The sequence below is a fragment of the Schistocerca americana genome, chromosome 1 (assembly GCF_021461395.2).
Source record: "Schistocerca americana isolate TAMUIC-IGC-003095 chromosome 1, iqSchAmer2.1, whole genome shotgun sequence".
Taxonomy (NCBI): Eukaryota; Metazoa; Arthropoda; class Insecta; order Orthoptera; family Acrididae; genus Schistocerca; species Schistocerca americana.
Window position 1 is genome coordinate 479,581,612 of NC_060119.1, and position 17,145 is coordinate 479,598,756.

At 44.2% G+C, this 17,145-nt stretch overlaps 1 protein-coding gene across 1 annotated transcript in view; it reads right to left on the reverse strand.

Annotated features, from left to right (window-relative positions):
- The window catches only part of LOC124565148 (beta-1,4-glucuronyltransferase 1-like), a 92,265-nt gene that overhangs the window by 39,589 nt on the left and 35,531 nt on the right, over window positions 1-17,145 (reverse strand). The window contains exon 3 of the mRNA XM_047131015.1: window positions 4,441-4,748. Within this exon, the coding sequence (XP_046986971.1) occupies window positions 4,441-4,748 (308 nt within the window). The remainder of the gene's footprint in view (window positions 1-4,440; window positions 4,749-17,145) is intronic.

Sequence of the window (17,145 nt, forward strand, 5' to 3'; positions counted from 1 at the left end):
CTACATTCCATTGTCCGCGTTTTGATTTTGTTGATGTTCATCTTGTACCCTCCTTTCAAGACACTGTCATTCCGTTCAATTGCTCTTCCAGGTCCTTTGCTTTGTCTGACAGAATTACAATGTCGTCGGCAAACCTCAAAGTTTTTATTTCTTCTCCATGGATTTTAATACCCACTCCAAACATTTCTTTTGTTTCCTTTACTGCTTGCTCAATATACAGATCGCATAGCATCGGGGAGAGGCTACAACCCTGTCTCACTCCCTTCCCAACCACTGCTTCCCTTTCATGTCCCTCGACTCTTATAACTGCCATCTTGTTTCTGTACAAATTGCAAATAGCCTTTCGCTCCCTGTATTTTACCCCTGCCACCTTCAGAATTTGAAAGAGAGTATTCCAGTCAACATTGTCAAAAGCTTTCTCTAAGTCTGCAAATGCTAGAAACGTAGGTTTGCCTTTCCTTAATCTTTCTTCTGAGATAAGTCTTCTAAGATAAGTGCTACAGGAAAAGAGTAAATGTCTGCATCAGATATGGAACATGATAGCTCCAGACAGTTATGCAATATTGCAACGACGTTGAATACTGCTTAAAAAATGGTGAGAACAAATTAATTTCTGTCTGTTTCTACAGTCTTTGAAGAGCACTTCACAACTTTTCATGACACGAGTACACGATTCGGCAAGAATAAAAAAAGTTTCTTGCATGTAACCTGTTGGAACGACTCGCTAGATAATTCATTCGTCGTACACGAGGATTGTGCAAGTGTTGACGTAGGCAGAAGCGTGAGTAATCACTTCCATATTCTTTTCAGAATCATCTAGCATGATAATTCGGAATGTTAACGTCATTTCTATCAGTAATCTCACCTGTTCCACGGACGACTTCAGTGATGAGCATCTGGACACTCTGGAGCAATGAGATGTGTTTATTCTGCATCATTAGAACTGCATGAACTCTGACTGTGGCAGTGGAAATGGCCGCCAAATTGCGATGGGGTAGAGATGGCACACAAGTCTATACGGTGCTGTAATTAATGAATGCGCGAAGATCATGGACGATACAGATAACTGCAGCTTAATTTTGCAAACGTTTTAAGTTGATTTGTGAAGAACTACTAAGCGCAGACTTAAGTATAACATACTAATTTTATTTAGAATTTTATCTTGCGTCTAATGATGCATTCAGATTTTTAATTGTACTTTTATTTAAAATGTTGTAAGAGGTTGACAATAGCATGAAGTCATTAAGTGACTTAGAGGCTTGGAGTCTCCTGGAAGGGGTGCGTCGAAGATTTCGTGCAACGGCAAGGGCTCTATTTTATTTCTGCCGATTGTTCAGCGGCGCTTGTATTTTTGCGAGTGAAGCCGATTTGGAATTTGGGTTATTTGCACTGATTCTGATTTCTAACTCAGTTTGCCAATGGGCACTTCGACTATTTTCGTCCCTGATTGACACTTAAGATGAGTTAATCGAGTTGAATTAAACTACCACTTATTTGTGCTGGTGTCGAATATGACTTCGATTATTTTGCCGGCCGCTGTGACCGAGCGGTTCTAGGCGCTTTAGCCCGGAACCGCGCTGCTGCTATGGTCACTGGTTCCAATCCAGCCCCGGGCATGGATGTGTGTGATGTCCTTAGGTTAGTTAGGTTTAAGTAGTTCTAAGTTCTAGGGGACTGAAGACCTCAGATGTTACGTCCCATAGTGCTTAGAGCCATTTGAACCATTTTTCGGTTATTTTAGCTGTGAGCTCGGCCTGCGTTTTCCAGCTAATTTGGTTATTTTAATTACATAACTGGTTCGTCAACCTGTATATTGGGGGATCGAGCTAAGCTTTAATTTATTCAGTTATGTAGAGTTTATGGCCAGCCTACGAAATTTTGTGTGTTATTAATAGCAATACCTTCATTTCTTAAACTTAAAATCTTTAGTTGTGGTCCATTATTTAGATTTATTCTACCTACGATCAAACTAACGTTTAAACCTGATTAGTGCATCAGAGACAGTATCCTTCTTTTAGTTTTTGTTTAATACGATAATAACTGGGGCCAAATAATCATCCCCTTTAGTAAAGCATTGTTGTTGTTGTTGTTGTTGTGGTCTTCAGTCCTGAGACTGGTTTGATGCAGCTCTCCATGGTACCCTATCCTGTGCAAGTTTCTTCATCTCCCAGTACTTACTGCAACCTACATCCTTCTGAATCTTCTTAGTGTATTCATCTCTTGGTCTCCCTCTACGATTTTTACCCTCCACGCTGCCCTCCAATACTACATTGGTGATCCCTTGATGCCTCAGAACATGTCCTACCAACCGATCCCTTCTTCTAGTCAAGTTGTGTCACAAACGTTTCTTCTCCCCAATTCTATTCAATACCTCCTGATTAGTTATATGATCTACCCATCTAATCTTCAGCATTCTTCTGTAGCACCACATTTCGAAAGCTTCTATTCTCTTCCTGTCCATACTATTTATCGTCCATGTTTCACTTCCATACATGGCTACACTCCATACAAATACTTTCAGAAACGACTTCCTGACACTTAAATCTATACTCGATGTTAACAAATTTCTCTTCTTCAGAAACGCTTTCCTCGCCATTGTCAGTCTACATTTTATATCTTCTCTATTTCGACCATCATCATTTATTTTGCTCCCCAAATAGCAAAACTCCTTTTCTACTTTAAGTGTCTCATTTTCTAATCTAATTCCCTCAGCATCACCCAACTTAATTCGACTGCATTCCATTATCCTCGTTTTGCTTTTGTTGATGTTCATCTTATATCCTCCTTTCAAGACAATGTCCATTCCGTTCAACTGCTCTTCCAGTCCTTTGCTGTCTCTGACAGAATTATCGAGCAATAACCCTCCCAGTTGTCACAACGTATGGAGGTTTGTTTTACAACTCGTCATTACACTTTCAAGTGGATTTTATATAACATTAGAGTTAATGAATAACGGTAAAGGAACAAAATTTAACTTCGCTTCATTTTCGCAGTAAATAACAATTATTTATGTTTACATTGGTCTGAATACGTAAATGGCTTTGACAGTTTTCTACTTGAAGATAGTGATTAAAAACAACTGCTAAAAGACTGTGTTTAGACTTCGGACTAGACGATACCTAGATTCACTTGATAAAAATTGTCTGAACTGTGGAGTTATTGAGCTAGACTATCTCGACATATCAGCTTACAAGACACAGACATTACACTGTTGGGTCACCTTATTATGAGCACATCATAGTTCTGCATCTGCAACGTGTAGCCCCTGGCATGTGGCAATCTATGATCATCACTTAGTTCAGCTAATATGATAGGACTTACATTTTTAATGCATGTTTTTCGTCTATTGCCGTTGTGAGTAAAGAAAGTGAATTATCCTAATTCCAAAGCTTGGATGATAATGTGCTTTCATACAAAGATCAGGATTTCTGAAACGGCGGAGTCTGCGAACGGTTAGTGAGCTTGAATGGCTTTAGTATAACATAAAGAAGCTAAATGACCTAGCGTGAAATTCTGTCAACTGTTGTCGAGCTTCTTTGGCAGCCGATCTCCATGTTATAATGAAACAGCTCATCATCCAAACAAACCAGTGAAAAGACATATGTCTACTTCAACGTTTTAATTAACCCTGCCACACATGGGGCTCCAAACTAGACTGATGGCTCTGTATTAGTGTTGGCTGTGGTGTATTGGCCAGAAAGACTTGAACTTGCTCAACAGTATCGAAACTGTGCTGTTGTAGACTTGTTCGACGGGTTACTTTTTTGTGTCTTGCACGATGGACGTGCCTTAAGAATCTGCAAGCATTTCTGTAATAGCATAAGTTGTTGGTCTCATCGTTACGCTCTACAAAATAGTTTCATTGAGTTCTCTAGATCGTTAATGCACGTGGAACGCTTGTGCGTGCTCAATGTTCATGTTCATCCGACCAAAATGATCGACTTTCTTGGGGAGGATAGGATCGTTCAGCAATACAGTGGGGATTGTCGTGCTGATTGAAGTGTCCACACATGGTTGGAAGTATATGATCAAGAGCTGAAAGTACATTCCTGGTCCAGAAATATTGCTGATTGTAACTCAGATCGACATTTGAGAAAACTCCGATGGTCGTGTTTTCTGTGTGTGTCCCCCAAGATACATACATCAACAGCTGTGGAAGTAATGCAGATGGCACGGTTTCTGATAGTTTCTAGGTATCGACAAATACCAAATGAGGTAATTCCAGACGGTCTAGTTGCAAATAGGAACTGCTCTGGATACTGACAGGTGGATTATGTGAACCCTCCCAATACATCCATCGACGACTATAGGCTCATGCTCATGACTTGGTTCCTGACATTTCTGAAGATTTGTGAATACCTGTTGAGCACTTCCAGGTGGTTCAGCTGCAAGCGGTAGCATAACAAAGTAACTCAAGGTTGTGAACACTTATGACGATACCTGATACAGGGTGGCTGGCGGCTGAACAGCTCCGTGAGTGCAGCGTTGACATCGAAGCCTGCAGGGGGCAGCATGTCAACGTCTGGGCAGAGCGTGAGCTTCGTGGGGCAGGCCAGCCTGGCCGTGTTCCTGGCCAGGTTCTGCGGGTACGACAGCTGCTCCCCCACAGGGTGCGCCTGGCGCCACAGCAGCCGCTGCAGCACCTGCTCGTCGTCCTCTCCGCAGTCCACTTCCTCCAGCTGGTCTCCAGCCGCGACAACAGTATCGTTGGGTGGCTGCTCCGAAGGCCACAGCAAGTGGAAACTCACCTGCATACAGGAATAATTTATCATGCTGGAGTCCACAAATCATTTCCCATCATAGAAAGTGGACGCCAATAAACAATACTCGTGTGTGGTGTCCCGATTCTCGCGCAATTTGTGTGCTACTGATGTGCTGATTAGCCGCGACAGCAGCTAAAACACCTACTTGGGCATCATCATTTGTTTCAGGTCGTGGTTGACGTTTCACATGTGGCTGAAGACTTCCTGTTTCCTTAAATAACGTAACTATCCGGTGAACGGTCCACACACTTGGATCGTGTCGTCCAGGATACCGAGCAGCATACATAGCACACGCCAGTTGGGCATTTTGATCACAATAGCCATACATCAAATCGATATCGACCCTTTCCGCAATTGGTAAACGGTCCATTTTAACACGGGTAATGTATCACGAAGCAGATACCGTCCGCACTGGCGGAATGTTACGTGATACCACGTACTTATACGTTTGTGACTATTACAGCGCCATCTATCACAAAGCGAAAAAAGTGGTCCAACTAAAACATTCATATTTCTTTACGTACTACACTAATATGTAATAAAAATGGGAGTACCTATTTTAAAAAAACGCAGTTGATATCCGTTTGACCTATGGCAGCGCTATCTAGCGGGCCAACCATAGCGCCATCTGGTTTCCCCCTTCAAGCTAGACGAGTTTCGTTCTTTGTAGTTTTTTCGTTTGACGCTTATTTCGTGAGGTATTTAGCCCGGTCACCATCAGTGGACCACCCTGTATACTCTGAAACGGCAAAGAAACTGATATGGGCATGCGTACTCTAATACAGAGATATGTAAACAGGCAGCATACGGCGCTGCGGTGGGCAAAGCCTACATAAGACAACAAGTGTCTGGCGCAGTTGTGAGATCGGTTACTGCTGCTACAATGGCAGCTTATCAAAATTTAAGTCCGCGCACGACCATTGTGCACACCATCTCTGAGGTAGCGACGACGTCGGGATTTTCCCGTACGACCATTTCACGAGTGTACTGTGAATATCAGGAATCCTGCAAAACATCAAATCTCTGATATCGCTGTGGCCGGAATTGTATAGGAAGCTAAGACTCATGAACAAACAGTTTTCACTAGACACAGCTGTATCTTAGATACAATGATGTATTCCTAGACCATGAATCAAGGCCACCAAATTTATGCTAGGGTTGCTTTAAAAAACGCAGTGCAAAGTTCAATGATCATGGATTAAATCCAGAGGCAAAATGACAAAAAATAAACATATAATTCCTATGTGGACAGGACTCTTATGTTGAAATATATGCTATCCCACACTGCAATTCCACCGGAATAGCCGTGCTTGTTGAAGCGCCGTCTCCGGATCGACGAGGTGCGCCGGCCCCCGGCCCCGGATCGATTCCACCCATCGGATTAACGACAGGGGACGGTGGGCCGGCCAGTCTCCAGTCTGGATATGGTTTATAGGTGGTTTCTCCACATCCAAGTCGCGACTCATTTACACCATTCGCGAACATTCAAACATTCAGAAAACATTCGCACATTTCCCCATGAATCACGCAACACGCGGACAGTCGCAGTTGGACATTCCCTCCTCACGGGGGCAGGGTGGAGGGGGGGGGGAGATAACAGGGTGAGGGTGGTGACAGGATGGGCATCTGGAAACCCCTTAGAAACTTAACCATGCCAAATCTATTCATAACAATCCCGAGATACTGCGCAGATCCGAGAAGAAGGCACTGGAAAAAAAAATTCAATTTGAAACCACTATGTTAACATATGGTGGAACTGTACAATAGCAGTAAAAATGCTAAACAAGCAATATACTGTTACCAAAACCAGCCATGCTAGCCAAGCCTGCAGGTTGCGCAGTTGTATTCAGTCGTGATCTGAACAGTTCTCCATGTAGGTATGAGTGCGTTTTGTCGGAGCTAAGTAGATTCAAAAGTGGGCAAATTGTTGGTACTTGTTTGGTGTGTGCTTCGGTAGCAAAGGTAACCGTAGTGTTTAGTGTTCCAGGAGACACAGTATCATAGATGTACACCACATTCGGGGAAAGCGGAAAATATCATCCGCTAAGTCACGACGCGGACGAAAGTGTGTGTTGTGTGACAGTCACTGAAGAGGATGCTGACGAAAAGTAAGAGGACGACAGATGCAAAAGTCACTGCACAGCTGTATATCGCACCGGCGAGTCTTGTCAGCACCAAAACAACACGAAGGCAGCTCCAAAAGCAGGAAATGGCAGAGCGAACTGCAATTCCAACAGCCCTCATTAAAGATGCATACGCTCGTAACTGGAAAACGTGATGCCGGCGCCATAAATTCTGGATCATGCAGCAATAGAAGAATGTCATTTGGTCGGATGAGACTGCGAGCCGAATTTGCGCCCCAAGAGTGAAACATGGCGGTGCGTCGGTGATGATTTGGGCACCCATATCGTAGTACTCCGTTGGGCCCATAGTTACGCTGGAAGACTGCTTTACTGCCAGAGATGGTGTGACCAAATTTGAGCTACAAGATGCCCTTTAAGAATTGTTCCTAGTAATACTGGATGTGACAGACAGACAAATACACTACTAGCCATTAAACTTGCTACACCACGAAGATGACCTGCTACAGACGCAAAATTTAACGGACAAGAAGAAGATGCTGTGATATGCAAATGATTAGTTTTCAGAGCATTCACACAAGGTTGGCACCGGTGGCGACACCTACAACGTGCTGACATGAGGGAAGTTTCCACCCGATTTCTCATACACAAACAGCAGTCGACCGGCGTTGCATGGTGAAACGTTGTTGTGATGCCTCGTGTAAGGAGGAGAAATGCGTACCATTACGTTTCCGACTTTGATAAAGGTCGGATTGTAGCCGATCGCGATTGCGGTTTATCGTATCGCGACATTGCTGTTCGCGTTGGTCGAGATCCAATGACTGTTAGCAGAATATGGCATAGGCGGGTTCAGGAGGGTAATACGGAACGCCGTGCTGGATCCCAACGGCCTCGTATCACTAGCAGTCGAGATGACAGGCATCTTATCCGCATGGCTGTAACGGATCGTGCAGCCACGTCTCGATCCCTGAGTCAACAGATGGGGACGTTTGCATGACAACAACCATCTGCACGAACAGTTCGACGACGTTTGCAGCAGCATGGGCTATCAGCTCGGAGACCATGGCTGCGGTGCCCCTTGACGCTGAATCACAGACAGGAGAGCCTGCGATGGTGTACTCAACGACGAACCTGGGTGCACGAATGGCAAAACGTCGTTTTTTCGGATGAATCCAGGTTCTGTTTACAGCATCATGATGGTCGCGTGCGTGTTGGGCGACATCGCAGTGAACGCACATTGGAAGCGTTGTAAGTAGGCTGTTTAGGTTTTTATATTGGTAACGCCACGTAGCGCTCTGCATGAAAATCACTCTTTGTGCTGTGTGCAGTCTGTGGCTGGTTTGCATTGTTGCAATATTCGCTATTGTAGTGTTGGGCAGTTGGCTGTTAACAGCGCGTAGCGTTGTGCAGTTGGAGGTGAGCCGCCAGCAGTGGTGGATGTGGGGAGAGAGATGGCAGAATTTTAAGAGCGGACAATCTGGACGTGTGTCCATCAGAAAGAGTAAATTTGTAATACTGGATATCATGAACTGATATATATATATATATATATATATATATATATGGCATGAACTGCTATATATATTACGAATATTAAGGTAAATACATTGTTTGTTCTCCAGCAAAATTTTTCATTTGCTAACTATGCCTATCAGTAGTTAGTGCTTCAGTAGTTAGAATCTTTTATTTAGCTGGCAGTATTGGCGCTCGCTGTATTGCAGTAGTTCTAGTAACGAAGATTTTTGTGAGGTAAGTGATTCATGAAAGTTATAGGTTATTGCTAGTCAGGGCCATTCTTTTGTAGGGATTGTTGAAAGTCAGATTGCGTTGCGCAAAAAACATTGTGTGTCAGTTTAGAGTTGATCAGAATAAGTAAAGAGAGAAATGTCTGAGTATGTTCAGTTCTGTTCAACTGTTTGAAATTAAATAACGTAAGAGGTTTATCAGCACAGTAATTCATTAATTTTTCTAAGGGTATGCTTCAGCGTGTATTCGTCATAGCCATGCTGGGATACCACCCGGCGTGATGGTATGGGGTGCCATTGGTTACACGTCTCAGTCACCTCTTGTTCGCATTGACAGCACTTTGAACAGTGGGCGATACATTTCAGATGTGTTACGACCCGTGGCTCTACCCTTCATTCGATCCCTGCGAAACCCTACATTTCAGCAGGATAATGTACGACCACATGTTGCAGGTCCTGTACGGGCCTTTCTGGATACAGAAAATGTTCGACTGCTGCCCTGGCCAGTACATTCTCCAGATCTCTCACCAATTGAAAGCGTCTGGTCAGTGGTGGCCGAGCAACTGGCTCGTCGCAATACGCCAGTCACTACTCTTGATCAACTGTGGTATCGTGTTGAAGCTGCATGGGCAGCTATACCCGTACACGCCATCCTAGCTTTGTTTGACTCAATGCCCAGGCGTGTCAAGGCCTTTATTACGGCCAGAGGTGGTTGTTCTGGGTACTGATTTCTCAGGATCTATGCATCCAAATTGCGGAAAATGTAAATCACATGTCAGTTCTAGTATAATATATTTGTCCAATGAATACCCGTTTATCATCTGCATTTCTTCTTGGTGTAGCACTTTTAACGGCCAGTAGTGTATTATCACGTAACAGCATGGCCAACAACTAACACCCTGGCAAACAGCCAAATTTTTGGAAGCCACGGACTGATTTCAGTTCCGCGGCGAATAATACAATTCCGATGTATAGGTGGCATACTGCATCGCTCTATGAGGTGGGTGTGTGCTTACGATGGGCTTCTACGACTGATTTCTCCTCAGTTTCTCTACAGAGTCGTTGCGAAGAAAATACGATCTGGCGCTATATTTGATAGCACAACAACAGTTGACCATTATGTTATTAGCTAGAGTGAATGGAGGTTTGAAGTTTGTGGAGAAGACATCCGGCTTAGCTAGAAGAGGTTGGGCACAAATATTAAAATAGAAATATACTTCTGCAATGAATTTTGGCTTCTGCTACCCTATAAAATGAAGGTGAATATAGATGAAACTGCACCGGTCTTAGCTGACATTATTCAGTATGCAAAGAAAACAGCCTTTCCTACCAAGCACATCAGCCGGTTACCTAGAACAGCATGGACTGCTGAATTTGGAGAACGCAAAACATCGGTAAGACGACTATTGTGACTTGGGCCCACTGAAGCTACAGAGAAGTCTACAAGAACATCTTGCTGAAAAAGAACAGTATAAGGATTTATTCCTACCCCCATGAAAAATGGACCTTGCCGTTGGTGGTGAGGCTTGCGTGCCTCAGCGATACAGATAGCCGTACCGTAGGTGCAACCACAACGGAGGGGTATCTGTTGAGAGGCCAGACAAACGTCTGGTTCCTGAAGAGGGGCAGCTGCCTTTTCAGTAGTTGCAGGGGCAACGGTCTGGATGATTGACTGATCTAGCCTTGTAACACTAACCAAAACGGCCTTGCTGCGCTGGTACTGCGAACGGCTGAAAGCAAGGGGAAACTACAGCCGTAATTTTCCCCGAGGGCATGCAGCTTTGCGGTATGGTTAAATGATGATGGCGTCCTCTTGGGTAAAACATTCCGGAGGTAAAATAGTCCCCCATTCGGATCTCCGGGCGGGGACCACTCGACAGGACGTCGTTATCAGGAGAAAGAAAACTGGCGTTCTACGGATCGGAGCGTGGAATGTCAGATCCCTTAATCAGGCAGGTAGGTTAGAAAATTTAAAAAGGGAAATGGATAGGTTAGAGTTAGATATAGTGGGAATTAGTGAAGTTCGGTGGCAGGAGGAACAAGACTTCTAATCAGGTGACTACAGGGTTATCAACACAAAATCAAACAAGGGTAATGCAGGAGTAGGTTTAATAATGAATAGGAAAATAGGAATGCGGGTAAGCTACTACTAACAGCATAGTGAACGCATTATTGTGGCCAAGATAAATACGAAGCCCACGCCTACCACAGTAGTACAAGTATATATGCCAACTAGCTCTGCAGATGATGAAGAAATTGAAGAAATGTATAATGAAATAAAAGAAATTATTCAGATAGTCAAGGGAGATGAAAATTTAGTAGTTATGGGTGACTGGAATTCGTCAGTAGGAAAAGGGAGAGAAGGAAACGTAGTAGGTGAATATGGATTGGGGGTAAGAAATGAAAGAGGAAGCCGCCTGGTAGAATTTTGCACAGAGCACAACCTAATCATAGCTAACACTTGGTTCAAGAATCATAAAAGGAGATTGTATACATGGAAGAAGCCTGGAGATAATGACAGGTTTCAGATAGATTATATAATGGTAAGACAGAGATTTAGGAACCAGGTTTTAAATTGTAAGACATTTCCAGGGGCAGATGTGGACTCTGACCACAATCTATTGGTTATGAACTGTAGATTAAAACTGAAGAAACTGCAAAAAGGCGGGAATTTAAGGAGATGGGACGTGGATAAACTGAAAGAACCAGAGGTTGTACAGAGTTTCAGGGCGAGCATAAGGGAACAATTGACAGGAATTGGGGAAAGAAATACAGTAGAAGAAAAATGGGTAGCTTTGAGAGATGAAGTGGTGAAGGCAGCAGAGGAGCAAGTAGGTAAAAAGACGGGGGCTAATGGAAATCCTTGGGTAACAGAAGAGATACTGAATTTAATTGATGAAAGGAGAAAATACGAAAATGCAGTAAGTGAAGCAGGCAAAAAGGAATACAAACGTCTCAAAAATGAGATCGACAGGAAGTGCAAAATGGCTAAGCAGGGATGGCTAGAGGAAAAATGTAAGGATGTAGAGGCTTATCTCACTAGGGGTAAGATAGATACTGCCTACAGGAAAATTAAAGAGACCTTTGGAGAAAAGAGTGGCACTTGTATGAATATCAAGAGCTCAGATGGAAACCCAGTACTAAGCAAAGAAGTGACAGCAGAAAGGTGGAAGGAGTATATAGAGGGTCTATGCAAGGGCGATGTTCTTCAGGACAATATTATGGAAATGGAAGAGGATGTAGATGAAGATGAAATGGGAGATATGATACTGCGTGAAGAGTTTGACAGAGCACTGAAAGACCTGAGTCGCAAAAAAGTTCCGGGAGTAGACAACGTTCCATTAGAACTACTGACAGCCTTGGGAGAGCCAGTCCTGACAAAACTCTACCCTCTGGTGAGCAAGATGTATGAGGCAGGCGAAATACCCTCAGACTTCAAGAAGAATATAATAATTCCAATCACAAAGAAAGCAGGTGTTGACAGATGTGAAAATTACCGAACTATCAGTTTAATAGGTCACAGGTGCAAAATACTAACACGAATTCTTTACAGACGAATGAAAAAACTGGTAGAAGCCGACCTTGGGGAATATCAGTTTGGATTCCGCAGAAATATCGGAACACGTGAGGCAATACTGACCCTACGACTTATCTTAGAAGCTAGATTAAGGAAAGACAAACCTACGTTCCTAGCATTTGTAGACTTAGAGAAAGCTTTTGACAATGTTGACTGGAATACTCTCTTTCAAATTCTGAAGGTGGCAGGGGTAAAATACAGGGAGCGAAAAGCTATTTACAATTTGGACAGAAACCAGATGGCAGTTGTAAGAGTCGAGGGACATCAAAGGGAAGCAGTGGTTGGGAAGGGAGTGAGGCAGGGTTGTAGCCTCTCCCCGATGTTGTTCAATCTGTATATTGAGCAAGCAGTAAAGGAAACAAAAGAAAAATTCGGAATAGGTATTAAAATCCATGGAGAAGAAATAAAAACTTTGAGGTTCGCCGATGACATTGTAATTCTGTCAGAGACAGCAAAGGACTTGGAAGAGCAGTTGAATGGAATGGTTAGTGTCTTGAAAGGAGGATATAAGATGAACATCAACAAAAGCAAAACAAGGATAATGGAATGTAGTCGAATTAAGTCGGGTGATGTTGAGGGTATTAGATTATGAAATGAGACGCTTAAAGTAGTAAAGGAGTTTTGCTATTTGGGGAGCAAAATAACTGATGATGGTCGAAGTAGAGAGGATATAAAATGTAGACTAGCAATGGCAAGGAAAGCGCTTCTGAAAAAGAGAAATTTGTTAACATCGAGTATAGATTTAAGTGTCAGGAAGTCGTTTCTGAGAGTATTTGTATGGAGTGTAGCCATGTATGGAAGTGAAACATGGACGATAAATAGTTTGGACAAGAAGAGAATAGAAGCTTTCGAAATGTGGTGCTATAGAAGAATGGGTAGATCACATAACTAATGAGGAAATATTAATAGGATTGGGGAGAAGAGAAGGTTGTGGCACAACTTGACCAGAAGAAGGGATCGGTTGGTAGGACATGCTCTGAGGCATCAAGGGATCACCAATTTAGTATTGGAGGGCAGAGTGGAGGGTAAAAGTCGTAGAGGGAGACTAAGAGATGAATACACTAAACAGATACAGAAGGATGTAGGTTGCAGTAGGTACTGGGAGATGAAGAAGCTTGCACAGGATAGAGTAGCATGGAGAGCTGCATCAAACCAGTCTCAGGACTGAAGACCACAACAACAACAACAAGGATTTATTGAAACATGTATCCTCACCAAAAGAGAATCATCAAGGTTGCAAGCATCAGAGATGAAATTTCTTAGATCCACCATCCAGAAGACCAAGATGGACAAGTTAAGGAATGAGGAGGTGAGGAAGGAAGCCGGAATAAAGACGTCCCGATGGTACGGGAATGTGTTGAGAATGGAGCCAACTAGAACGGCCAAAATAAATTTGGAAAGACAGGTGGATGGGTGAAGACCGCAAGAAAGGCATCGAACCCGATGGATGGATTGATTGAGGCTGATCTAGTTTACATCTATATCTACATTGATACTCCGCAAGCCACCCAACGGTGTGTGGCGGAGGGCACTTTACGTGCCACTGTCATTACCTCCTTTTCCTGTTCCAGTCGCGTATGGTTCGCGGGAAGAACGACTGTCTGAAAGCCTCCGTGCGCGCTCTAATCTCTCTAATTTTACATTCGTGATCTCCTCGGGAGGTATAAGTAGGGGGAAGCAATATATTCGATACCTCATCCAGAAACGCACCCTCTCGAAATCTGGCGAGCAAGCTACACCGCGATGCAGAGCGCCCCTCTTGCAGAGTCTGCCACTTGAGTTTATTAAACATCTCCGTAACGCTATCACGGTTACCAAATAACCCTGTGACGAAACGCGCCGCTCTTCTTTGGATCTTCTCTATCTCCTCCGTCAGACCGATCTGGTACGGATCCCACACTGATGAGCAATACTCAAGTATAGGTCGAACGAGAGTTTTGTAAGCCACCTCCTTTGTTGTTGGACTACATTTTCTAAGCACTCTCCCAATGAATCTCAACCTGGTACCCGCCTTACCAACAATTAATTTTATATGATCATTCCACTTCAAATCGTTCCGCACGCATACTCCCAGATATTTTACAGAAGTAACTGCTACCAGTGTTTGTTCCGCTATCATATAATCATACAATAAAGGATCCTTCTTTCTATGTATTCGCAATACATTACATTTGTCTATGTTAAGGGTCAGTTGCCACTCCCTGCACCAAGTGCCTATCCGCTGCAGATCTTCCTGCATTTCGCTACAATTTTCTAATGCTGCAACTTCTCTGTATACTACAGCATCATCCGCGAAAACCCGCATGGAACTTCCGACACTATCTACTAAGTCATTTATATATATTGTGAAAAGCAATGGTCCCATAACACTCCCCTGTGGCACGCCAGAGGTTACTTTAACGTCTGTAGACGTCTCTCCATTGATAACAACATGCTGTGTTCTGTTTGCTAAAAACTCTTCAATCCAGTCACACAGCTGGTCTGATATTCCGTAGGCTCTTACTTTGTTTATCAGGCGACAGTGCGGAACTGTATCGAACGCCTTCCGGAAGTCAAGAAAAATAGCATCTACCTGGGAGCCTGTATCTAATATTTTCTGGGTCTCATGAACAAATAAGGCGAGTTGGGTCTCACACGATCGCTGTTTCCGGAATCCATGTTGATTCCTACATAGTAGATTCTGGGTTTCCAGAAATGACATGATACGCGAGCAAAAAACATGTTCTAAAATTCTACAACAGATCGACGTAAGAGATATAGGTCTATAGTTTTGCGCATCTGCTCGACGACCCTTCTTGAAGACTGGGACTATCTGTGCTCTTTTCCAATCATTTGGAACCCTCCGTTCCTCTAGAGACTTGCGGTACACGGCTGTTAGAAGGGGGGCAAGTTCTTTCGCGTACTCTGTGTAGAATCGAATTGGTATCCCGTCAGGTCGAGTGGACTTTCCTCTATTGAGTGATTCCAGTTGCTTTTCTATTCCTTGGACACTTATTTCGATGTCAGCCATTTTTTCGTTTGTGCGAGGATTTAGAGAAGGAACTGCAGTGCGGTCTTCCTCTGTGAAACAGCTTTGGAAAAAGGTGTTTAGTATTTCAGCTTTACGCGTGTCATCCTCTGTTTCAATGCCATCATCATCCCGTAGTGTCTGGATATGCTGTTTCGATTTAACGTAAGACCAGAACTTCCTAGGATTTTCTGTCAAGTCGGTACATAGAATTTCACTTTCGAATTCAATGAACGCTTCACGCATAGCCCTCCTTACGCTATCTTTGACATCGTTTAGCTTCTGTTTGTCTGAGAGGTTTTGGCTGCGTTTAAACTTGGAGTGGAGCTCTCTTTGCTTTCGCAGTAGTTTCCTAACTTTGTTGCTGTACCACGGTGGGTTTTTCCCGTCCCTCACAGTTTTACTCGGCACGTACCTGTCTAAAACGCATTTTACGATTGCCTTGAACTTTTTCCGTAAACACTCAACATTGTCAGTGTCGGAACAGAAATTTTCGTTTTGATCTGTTAGATAGTCGGTTCTCTGTTTAATTGCTCAAGGTAATTTTCGGATAGTGCACTCAGTATAATGTCACTCGATGCTCTGTCCCTACCACCTGTCCTAAACATCTGAGTGTCCCAGTCTATATCTGGTAAATTGAAATCTCCACCTAAGACTATAACATGCTGAGAAAATTTATGTGAAATGTATTCCAAATTTTCTCTCAGTTGTTCTGCCACTAATGCTGCTGAGTCGGGAGGTCGGTAAAAGGAGCCAATTATTAACCTAGTTCGGTTGTTTAGTGTAACCTCCACCCATAATAATTCACAGGAACTATCCACTTCTACTTCACTACAGGATAAACTACTACTAACAGCGACGAACACTCCACCACCGGTTGCATGCAATCTATCCTTTCTAAACACCGTCTGTACCTTTGTAAAAATTTCGGCAGAATTTATCTCTGGCTTAAGCCAGCTTTCTGTACCTATAACGATTTCAGCTTCGGTGCTTTCTATCAGCGCTTGAAGTTCCGGTACTTTACCAACGCAGCTTCGACAGTTGACAATTACAATACCGATTGCTGCTTGGTCCCCGCATGTCCTGACTTTGCCCCGCACCCGTTGAGGCTGTTGCCCTTTCTGTACTTGCCCAAGGCCATCTAACCTAAAAAAACCGCCCAGCCCACGCCACACAACCCCTGCTACCCGTGTAGCCGCATGTTGCGTGTAGTGGACTCCTGACCTATCCAGCGGAACCCGAAACCCCACCACCCTATGGCGCAAGTCGAGGAATCTGCAGCCCACACGGTCGCAGAACCGTCTCAGCCTCTGATTCAGACCCTCCACTCGGCTCTGTACCAAAGGTCCGCAGTCAGTCCTGTCGACGATGCTGCAGATGGTGAGCTCTGCTTTCATCCCGCTAGCGAGACTGGCAGTCTTCACCAAATCAGATAGCCGCCGGAAGCCAGAGAGGATTTCCTCCGATCCATAGCGACACACATCATTGGTGCCGACATGAGCGACCACCTGCAGATGGGTGCACCCTGTACCCTTCATGGCATCCGGAAGGACCCTTTCCACATCTGGAATGACTCCCCCCGGTATACACACGGAGTGCACATTGGTTTTCTTCCCCTCTCTTGCTGCCATTTCCCTAAGGGGCCCCATTACGCGCCTGACGTTGGAGCTCCCAACTACCAGTAAGCCCACCCTCTGCAACTGCCCAGATCTTGCAGACTGAGGGGCAACCTCTGGAACAGGACAAGCAGCCATGTCAGGCCGAAGATCAGTATCAGCCTGAGACAGAGCCTGAAACTGGTTCGTCAGACAAACTGGAGAGGCTTTCCGTTCAGCCCTCCGGAATGTCTTTCGCCCCCTGCCACACCTTGAAACGACCTCCCACTCTACCACAGGTGAGGGATCAGCCTCAATGCGGGCAGTATCCCGGGCAACCACAGTCGTAGTCCGATCAGGGGATGCGTGGGACGAGC